General features: G+C 59.5%; 1 protein-coding gene and 1 long non-coding RNA gene across 2 annotated transcripts; both read left to right on the top strand.

Annotated features, from left to right (window-relative positions):
• Window positions 1-1048: 1048 nt before the first annotated feature.
• LOC140659689 (uncharacterized) lies at window positions 1049-1668 on the top strand. The gene is made up of 3 exons (XR_012045189.1): window positions 1049-1096; window positions 1224-1280; window positions 1493-1668. It is a non-coding gene; the product is annotated as an uncharacterized lncRNA (long non-coding RNA).
• A 1513-nt stretch (window positions 1669-3181) lies between these two features.
• LOC140659437 (neuritin-like) lies at window positions 3182-9369 on the top strand. Its single transcript, XM_072879115.1, has 3 exons — window positions 3182-3288; window positions 3849-3996; window positions 8199-9369. Exons 1-3 carry the CDS (start codon window positions 3246-3248, stop codon window positions 8422-8424), a joined length of 417 nt encoding a protein of 138 aa, XP_072735216.1. The 5' UTR covers window positions 3182-3245; the 3' UTR covers window positions 8425-9369.

The following is a 9369-nucleotide window of genomic DNA, read 5'->3' as shown; positions in this document are numbered from 1 at the left end:
GGTCTTTTCCAACCTATGCGATCCTGTGATTCTGTGATTCTGAGCTGGGTGGCAGCAGGGATGCTGGAGCCAGGAAGACTCCCTGCAAGGGAGTGGAGTTCGCCTCGGGGATGAGAGCAGCAACAGCCGCAGCATGGTCCTGGAGCCATCCGGGGATGGGAGCGCTCAGGGGCCACCTTCGGGCAGCAGAGCTGGGCTGCGGGATGGACCCAGGCCGGGCTGAGGTGGCCCATGCAGCCGCTCAGGGATGGGTGCTGGGGCAAGTGGATATAATGGATCTGCTCGTCATGCATCTCCGCAGACTCCTTGAAGAACCGCTGATGGCGGCAAGACGGCCCAACGCAGTGTTCAATCGTTTCGGTTTATATTTAAGCAAAAAAGTGTGTTTAATTCGCCTCGAGGGGTAACACAAAAGTTTCCCAATGTTCCCCATGAAGCTGCTCCCCACACTTAAGGGTCGTCCCCATCCCCCCACTGCGCAGCTGGCTCCGGAACTCCCGTTTCACAGGGGTGTGATGTCACAGCCCGTGTTCCAGCTGCAACAGCCAGTGCCCGGGCGACGAGCACAACGCAGACCTTCTCGCCTGCTCCCGACGCAGACCTTCTCGCCTGCTCCCAGCGCCTCAGTCCCTGTCTCGGTGCTGCCATCTCGGAGGCATCATGAAGGCCCAGAGGAAGAGGACCCTTGTGCTACTGGAGGTACATCCCCGCTCCACAGAGACGGGCACACTCCACTGCCCGGGCGGGCTGGAGCAGGCACCACGGGGATGGCGTGGGGTGGGGAGCCCGCTCTGGAGAGCTCGGGGGGCCAGGAGGTTGGCTCGCACTCTCCACCCAACCCTGCAAGGCCACAGGCTGGGAGAAGCCCTTCTGGGCTGCTCATCCCCTGCTGAAATTGAGCACCCCTGCCCAGGGGGACACGTCCCCGGGGGAGCCCAGGGCACCTCGGGCTCGTGCCACAGGGATGCTCGCTGAGAGCAGCTGGGTCCCACCCAGAGCCTGAGCCGGTGCCTCCTCTGCCCCTTTCCAGGTTGGAGCCACGGGAGCTCAGCCCTGCCCACAGAGCAGCACGGAGCCGAAAAGCCGCCTGCGCAGAGTAAGGAGCTTCTGGGTGCCAAGGCAGGCGCAGGCCCGGGCTCTGCGTGTGACGGAGCCGGGGTCTGTGCCGGGGCCCCACGGGGCAGAGAGCAGGGCTGCTCACCCTGCCCTCTCTGCTCCGGCAGATCCGCAAGACCTTGCGACTCCCCAAGCTGCTGAAGCGCAGGACCCTCTGGCTTCAGGTACTGGCGCGTCAGTGCTGGTGGGTGCTGGTGGCGAAGGAGCCACCCAGCCTCCAGCCAGCTCCTGCTGGGGACGTGCCCAGGGGCCCCATCACCCCACGGCTCTCCCCTGGGTGGAGCGGCGAGAGCGGGCAGGGGTGCTGGACTCCCGTCCCACAGGTCTGCTCGGCTGGCCAGGGCAAGACCAACGCACTTTTCTGCTTGGCTTTCAGCGTAGGATGTGCCACCTTGTGCTGGAGACTGCAGAAGCGGCCACCAGGAGTGTGCATGTGGATATGGATGAGGAAGTGGACATGGAGGTGGAGGTGGAGATGGAAATGGATAAGGAGATGGAAATGGAGACGGAGCCACCAGCAGCTCCCCATCTACTGCCTGCAGTCAGCGGGGGTCATCTGCCACTGGGCTGGGGCTAGGGGTGGGGTGGGTGGGACCCGCTGCAGGGACATGGCGCCCGGTGCCCTCGTCCTGGCAGCACAACCACCACCTCTGCACTGCCCTGAGCACCTGTCCACTTTGGGAAGAGAGCAATTTCTTAGGGTCAGGCAACCCAAGTGTAACCCTAAGCCCAGCCAGGGTTTAGCGCTGGTGGCAGAGTCCCACTCTGACCAGCGTGTCCCAGGGCTGTGGCAAATCTAATGCCCTTCAGGACAAACCCCAACCCGAAGCAGCTGCTGCTGCTGACCCAGCTTGGGAACCCCCAAGTTGGGCTCTGCTTGGTGAAGCGCTGCTTGTTAGCCAAAGGGCCATGCCACTTGCTTTTCTTCCAGGGCTCATGGAGGTGTGGGGCTTGGTGGGGCTGTAGGGGAGCTTGCAAGATTTGTAGTTTGTTGTATTGAGCTCTTGTTCGTTGTTCTGTAAATAAAGATATTTATGTTTTTGAGACTGAAGGTCTTAGCCTTGCTTTGCTTTGGGTACATGCTGCGTTTGCAGAGTCTTGGTTTCCACTTGCTGTGAGTTCCCGGGGCTGGAGGCAGCTGGGGGTGCTGGCACGGCTGCCCCAGGGACAGGGGGTACCTGTGCACAGAGGGGGTCCCATTTACAGAGGTCATGGCACTGGGCATCAGCGGAGTTCATGGGCTGCTGGAGAGCGGTGTCCCCAGCAGCAAAGCTGCCACCAGCACAGAGTCAGCTCTGATGTGAGCGACCCCTGCAGCGATGCCATCAAAGCAGCCAGGAACCCTTCTGCTCTGCTTCCTGCTGGAGGAAAAGGAAAGGGACTCACGGGGCAAGAGCCAGGACCAGGCTGGAAAGGTGCAAAATCCCAGCTCATCCCCTGAAGGCCATGACAGCCTCGGGAATGGCTGGTGCCAGGACCAGGGAGAAGGTTTTGTAGCTGTAGGTGCTGATGTTTAAGGCTTTGAACCTACACACGCTCAGGTCTTTGCTTCATGTCCTGCATTGCTTTACCCTGCGCCATCACAAGAGACTAAAGCCGAGGCAAAGCAATCCTTGCCCTGCCCGGGCTCCTGCTGCTGGCGGCGGCACCGGCCCCTGTTCCAACTCGGGGTGACAGGCGGAGGGGCAGCGCAGCCTGCGGGGGGGAGGGTGCGGGGGGCTTTCGGGAGAGGGTGCTGGTGAAGGGGTGCCACGGGGCCCGTGGGTGCAGGGTCCCAGGATGCGGGGTGTGGGGAGCCGTGGGTGCTGGCAGAGAGTCCCGAGGGGATGCGGTGACGTGAGGTCCAGGGGTGCAGGATCCGGGGAGCCGCGGGGCGCGATGGGGCCGGGGGCGCGGGGTGCGGGCACGGGGCTGCCCCCGGGCGCTCGTTAGACGCGGCCCAGCCCCCTCCTTAATTAGCCGCGGCCGAAGCCGCTCATTAGCGGCGGCCGGGGCCAGGCACCCTCCCCGCGGAGGCGGGCGGGAGCGGGTGGGGATCGCTGCCGGCCATGGGGGTACGGGCAGCGGCACCGGCAGCAGCAGCGGGGCCGGAGCCCGAGCCCGGGCGGAGCCGCGGAGCCGGCGGCGGGATGGGGCAGCGGCGGGGCACGGCCGTGCTGCTCCTCGCCCTGGGTAAGGCTGCCCGGCGGGGGTCGGGGCGGGGGTGGCCGGGCAGGGGTTTGGGGTGCCCGGGCTGGGGAGGGGCCGCTTCCCAGGTGGGCTTTGGGGCGTCCTGGTGTGATGGTCCTGCCCTGGGGCGGTGCGGGGTCCCCTCCCTCCTCCCGGGGTCGGTGCTGTGCGGCTCTCCCCGCTGGGTCCTGGCTGCCGGTGCCGAGCTGGCCGTGCCCTCCCCGCCTGTCCCTGCCCTCCCTAACCCCGACCCCGGGGGTCCTGGTGCTGGGTGCGGGTGGGCACCCAGGGCAGGCTGGGAGCGGGGCGCCCCGACGGCCCCCGCATGGCTCCCTGCCCTGGCTGAGCAGCTCTTCCGGGCCCTCGGCAAACGCAGGCAGGGCTGGGCAGGGGTGAGGGACTGCGCGAGTTTCGTGTGCGTCCTGCGTGGAAGGGGGATCTCGCCGTGCCTGGGTGGCACCGGCACTGTGACGGCCTAGGGCTGCCCAGGTCACGCCGGGAGGGGGGTGGGCTCCATCCCCAAGGATCTGGGTGCTCACGCCGACCCCCTCGGCGGCTGGCAGGGCACCTGGCCGGGCTGCTGGCATCGGGCACTGCCTGCGCCAACGTTTACCAAGGCTTCTCAGACTGCGTCCTCAAGCTGGGGGAAAACATGGCCACGTACGAGGAGGCAGACGGCATCGAGCTGCAGGGGTTGCACCGAGTCTGTGGGTGAGTACGGCCCCATGCTGGGACCCCCTGCATGTCCCACCCTGTGGGGCTGGTCCCCGGAGGAGGGCAAGTTGGGGGCTTATCTGTGGTGCACAGCCAGCGTGGCTTTTTGGCATTGCCCCTGTGCCAGGTCCTGCTGTCTGAACTCTTCTCCTCCTGCCCCCCCTGGATCCCGCCGGTGCGAGCACACGTGCTCCCCGCCTTGCTCCGATTTCAGACAGACCCGGTGAGCTCCCTGCATCCGTCTGTCCGTCTGCTGCACAGCTCCATCCGGAGTTTGCATCCCCCAGCCCTTAGCAGTAACTCCAGCCCCCAGGACTTGCCCGGTGACCCCCTGCACGCCCACAGCCGGGACGGGCAGGACTGGCAGGACCCGACCCCCTTTCCTGCCCTGGAAAGGCTCCCCTGGACACCCGGGTTTCGGACAGGGACTTGTGCATGGCCGGGCTGTCCCAGGGTCCGGCGCTGCAAGGAGCAGCCTGCAGCCAGCTTCGAGTTAGACTCTGCTGCCCAAACCAAGCCTTCTTCCTCCCTCCCTGCTGAGACCCTTCATCCTTCTGGCTTGAATTTGCCTCACCCCTGGTTTTTGTGAGTTTGTAGCAAGTGCCCCGAGATGACGGTGTTGGGAGGACGTTCGCTTTAGCAGAACTGCAGTAACAGTAGAAGACTTGGGCAACTAAGGGTGGTGTTGGGCGGGTTTGGGGAAAGGTCCGCTTAAAAAGCGAATGAGCAGAAGCAGTGAGGGGGGGTAAGTGAAAGGTGGGAATAAAATGTTTGCAGAGATAAATGGAGGCAGCTCTGCGTTCCCAGCAGTGAGTTGTGCAGAGTGAAAAGGAGTTATAAGGAAACGCAGACAGTAATGAAGGGAAAACCTGCGTGCCTTGCGGTGGTGGAAACCTGCCAGGGCAAGGTGGAGGGCTGGGTGCCCTGTGGGTCAGGCTTTCCAAGCTGCTGAAAACCACGCCGTGGGCTGGGAGGGGAAGGCATCGCCCTTAGCAGTGGGATGGAGGCTCTGGGACCTGCTCGCGGTGCTGGCACAGCTGGCTGGCATCTGTGGGGGCCGCGGCAGGGCGGGAGGCAGATGGGACAGGGCAGTCGCTGTTGGTGGAGGCAGGTTGGGCTCTGAGGGAGCCAGGATGAGCAGCCGGTGCCGCTGCGGATGCAAGCGGAGGGTCCCTAGCCCTCCCGCCTGCCCCAGCCAAATTACCTAACTTTGGTTGTTGTCATAAGTGGAAAACACTTCAACAGAACTCTTATGCTCAAGGAGAACAGAAAACTAACTAGCCCCCATTTTTAAAAATTTTTATTTATTAATTTTGTCTGTGCATTCCCCTGCCAGCAAACATGCCGATGGGAGGTTGGCTGTGACTTGCTCTTTCTTCTCCCTTCTCCACGGGACAGCCTAGCTCAGGATGAAAATCCTCTCTGGGATGTGGCTGAGGGCTGGGTTGAAACAGGAACCGCTCTACTTTGGGCTGTAATATACTCTTGTTTTTGAACATCTGGCTTCTCAGTATTAGAAAAAAACCGAGCACACAGTCCAGCACGTGCTGTGGTTGGCTGCTGGAGGAGTGATTCCTCTGCTGAAACTCGCGTGAGATGAGGTTTTTTCACAGGCTCTGGGGCACTAACAGCAAAGAACAGGTCCTGGGATCTTCCCTGCCGGCAGGGCTGGGGCTCTGCACCTTCAGGGATGTGCCACCTTCTCCTGCCCGGCCCGGTGCCCGGCTAGCCGGGCTTGCTGTGGCTGGAGGAAAAAGGTGATTATGTCCCAGCTTCCTGCCAGGAAATATTTCTGAATTATTGGCCTTTAACCATCAGCCTTCTCTGCTGCTGTCTGCTTTCCTGGTGCCGTGGGCCACTCTCCGGGAGCACAGGTGAGGGACGGACATGGAGCTGGGAGCCAGCATGGGGCTGGCTGTGTCTTGGCTCTGTGTGCGCAGTGCTGCCCCAGAGCCGGCCTGCCTGGCTGAGCAGATGGAGGCTGTGACGGGTGAAACATTGGGAATTGCCATCCTGGCTGAAAGCAGAACCAGGCAGGAGCCGTCATCCCCCTCCGCCTTCCGCCAGCCGTCCTTTGCCCGAAGACACGGGCCAGGTTTAACCCTCACCTGGCAGAGCTGCCGCCTGCTGCTGCTGCAGCTCGGGAGCGAGCGCGGGAGGCTACCTGGGTTGGCACCAGCTTTTCTCATTATCTGGGGACATTTATTCTGCCACAGTGACTCAGTTTAATGAACTCCCTCACAGCTGGTGTTCTGACGTAAGCCCTGGGAGGAAAACTAAGTAAGTAGAGTGCTCAGGTCTGTGTGTCTGCACAAGGTGTTGTCTCCAGCACAGGGCACTTGGACAAAACCAAGCCATCCCCTTCCTGTGCACAGCATCCCTGCTCAGCCGGCTGGGCTGCTTCTCCTTCCCGAGGGCTGGCACGTGTGCCTGGTGGCCTGGCAGGCATGGGGAAGGTGGCAGAGCAATTGCTCCTGTCCTCTAGGCAGTCCCCAGCTTGCAGGTGAATTATGGCCTGGAGGTGGTGCCCAGCCCCAGCTAATGTGGGACAGCAGAATTGAGGTGGAGGGGAGGGCAGGAGGGCGCTTTGGGGTGCGAGTCATTAGGTGCTGTGGGCTGGCAGAGGCTGGGGAGCCGGCTGGGACCCAGGGGCGTGCTGCCCGCCGCTGGTCCCTGCCTTGCCCCGGTGTCAGGTGCCAGGGCACGCGTTGCTCCAAAGAAGCTGCAATACAAAATGCTTTTGGAAAGCCCTTTTCAAGTAAAAGAAACTCTCTTTGAAAGAAATCGTGGGGGGAAGGTTAGTGGTAAGCCTGATGTAGCCCTACTGTCCCTTGGGGAAGTTTTTGTTTTGGAGAGGAACCACTTCCAGAGGAGAGGATGGCCCGTGGCATTTGCTGAGACTTCCAGGCTCCTGCTGTTTTATTTTGTGGGTTTGTACCCACAAAACAGAGACCTCGCCTGTGAATTCAGCTGTGTCGGGACTTATGGACACACTGGTGTGCACGCAGCAACCTGCCAGGCTGTGGGTGCCCTCCCCGTCACAGAGCAGCACCTACAGCAGCCTTTGGGGAGTCCGGTACAGAGACTAATCCTCCCATACTCAGCAGCCAAAAAAAAAAAAAAATCAGGCAGGATGCCCGTTCTGGTCCTGCCCACACCATGCGGGGGCACATGGCCCAGCCTAGTACCTGCTGTCCTTGCCCTGGACATCTGGAGCCCACTCCTCCCTGCTCAGCTTGACATCTGTGGGCAGGGAGCTCGTTGGAAACCGCTCAAAACCAGCTTCTTCAGAGCCACTGTGCTTCGTCACCAAAGGTGAGGAAGGGGCTCAGGGAGGGGATAAAGCCTTGGCAGGCTGGATACTGCTCTGGGTAGGTGCAGCATGGGGTCATCCCGCATGGCACTGGCCCCAGCGTGCCGGGCTGGTGGGGTCGTGTCCACTGTGCCCCTCCTGGATGAGTCTTCTCGGGGGCTGTGGTTTTCAGCCCTGTTTCTGATGGGCTTTTTCTCTGCCTGGTTCTAGCTCTGGATCTGAAAAAACAAACAAAACAAAACAAAAAGTTGCCATCCTCAGGGGAGGCAACCAAGGAGGTCTTCAGTGAGCCACTCCCGGTTTATTCCTGCAGGACCACAGGTTATCTTTGCCTGTCTTGTTGTTTTTTCCTGGTGCTCCCAAAAAGCCTCTTTCCATTGAACGGCTCCTACTCATGCAGGGTAATACCCAGCAGATAAATGGAGATGTGTCTAATGAGAACACAGTGAATAACTCCTCCCGCCCCTGCCCACACCTTAGTTATAAAGCTGCGACAGTCTGCGGGAGACATCATCCTCCTCCTTGCTTTGTGCTCGTGTTTTGCCCTTGACTCAGCCTTGAGAAAGCTACGAATGAAATGTGCTGGTCCTTTGTTCGCAGCCTGTTTCAGATACTCAGGGTGCTCGGTGCCGAAGGGAAACATTTGTTGATGGAAAATAATGGATTTTATTGACTTCCGGGGGGGGGGGGGGGCATTAAATAATTTCAGTGTGTTTTGAGGTTTGGAGTTTTAGCCAAGATGCTCTGGGAGACGATGGAGGGAATGACAAAATCCCGAGGTTGTCGCTGCTTGAAGGGCGGGCTCGGGGCAGCCGGGCTTTGCCTGCCTCCTTGGCATTGTGCTACTGCAAGGGGACTGATGGTGCGGTGTCTCCCCTGGCTGCAGGTACTGGGATGAATTCCACGCGTGTGCCCTGACGGCACTCTGGGAGTGCCAGAAGGAAGCAGCAGCTGTCTGGGAGATGCTGAGAAGGGAATCTCAAAAAATCAAATTTCAAGGCAGCTTGTTTGACCTCTGCAGCCCCAGCATGGCCCAAAGCTTTGCCTGGACCCACGTTCCCAACGTTTCCGTCCTCGGTGTCCCTCTCATTATCACTTGGCTGAACTTATAAACTGCAGTTCTGTAATATCACAAGAAAGGTGGTGGCAGCGTGTGTTGTGGCATCTTTCTGATAATTTTTCCAAACCTTTGAGGAATGCACTGTGCAGTGCTCAGCGAACACTTGGCTCCATCCTGCGCCTATGAGACATGGAAGAGCTCGGCAGCATCTCCTGGGTTTTGCTATTTCTCTGTAATTTGGGATAATGCCCGTCCCCTTCTGCCTCAAGGCACAGATGCAGATCTGGCTGACTGCAGAATTTGAGAACTTGTAGATACAGGGCAGAGGATTTGGGGAAGAATGATAAATTGGTTGTGAACGCTGGATTCTTTTGCAGTCTTCTATGGCTACTGGAAGGAAACCCGGTTACTTTGACTCCTTTCACCAGATCAACTCTCCAGATTTTTTTGAGCACTGAAAACAAGATGGGCACTTTTACCACTGATGTGTGAGGTGCAGGGGACGGTGTATGTCCTGTCAAAGGCAGAAGGAGTCCCTTACCGCCCTGTACTGGCCTTTTTTTCTTTGAGGACATGGTGAAACCCCTGCTGAAGAATAATCACAGGTGCATGACTTCTTGCACACATCTGGATTCCCAAGTAACTCCCGTGTTATGTGTAAATCCCTTTTCTAAGGAAAGAGAGGGCAAAAATATTTGGGGGGAGAGGGAGTGTCAAGCTAGCAGGACAAAAGATTTATAGCAACTCTTTTGCTTTAAAGCTTTCCCCAGGGTACCTGTAAGCAGCTCTGTGGGTGGCAGTGTGTAATTCCAGAGTATTAAAGTTTGTTGTAGAGCCTACAGCATGGTAGAAGTTATTTGTCCTGGCTCTTGTTCGATAGCACAGTCTCTTCTTGTCTCCTCTGCAGCTCAGAGCGTTGTTAGTTTTGCAGCTTTAGTACAAGCATGGAAGTATTTGCAATAGAGAGGTGCTGGCAAGTGATTTTTGGGTATGTTAG

This window comes from Ciconia boyciana, chromosome 14 (assembly GCF_034638445.1).
Source record: "Ciconia boyciana chromosome 14, ASM3463844v1, whole genome shotgun sequence".
In the NCBI taxonomy this organism is placed as follows: domain Eukaryota; kingdom Metazoa; phylum Chordata; class Aves; order Ciconiiformes; family Ciconiidae; genus Ciconia; species Ciconia boyciana.
The sequence above is the reverse complement of the archived record's forward strand: the minus strand, read 5'-3'. Positions and strand labels throughout refer to the sequence as shown.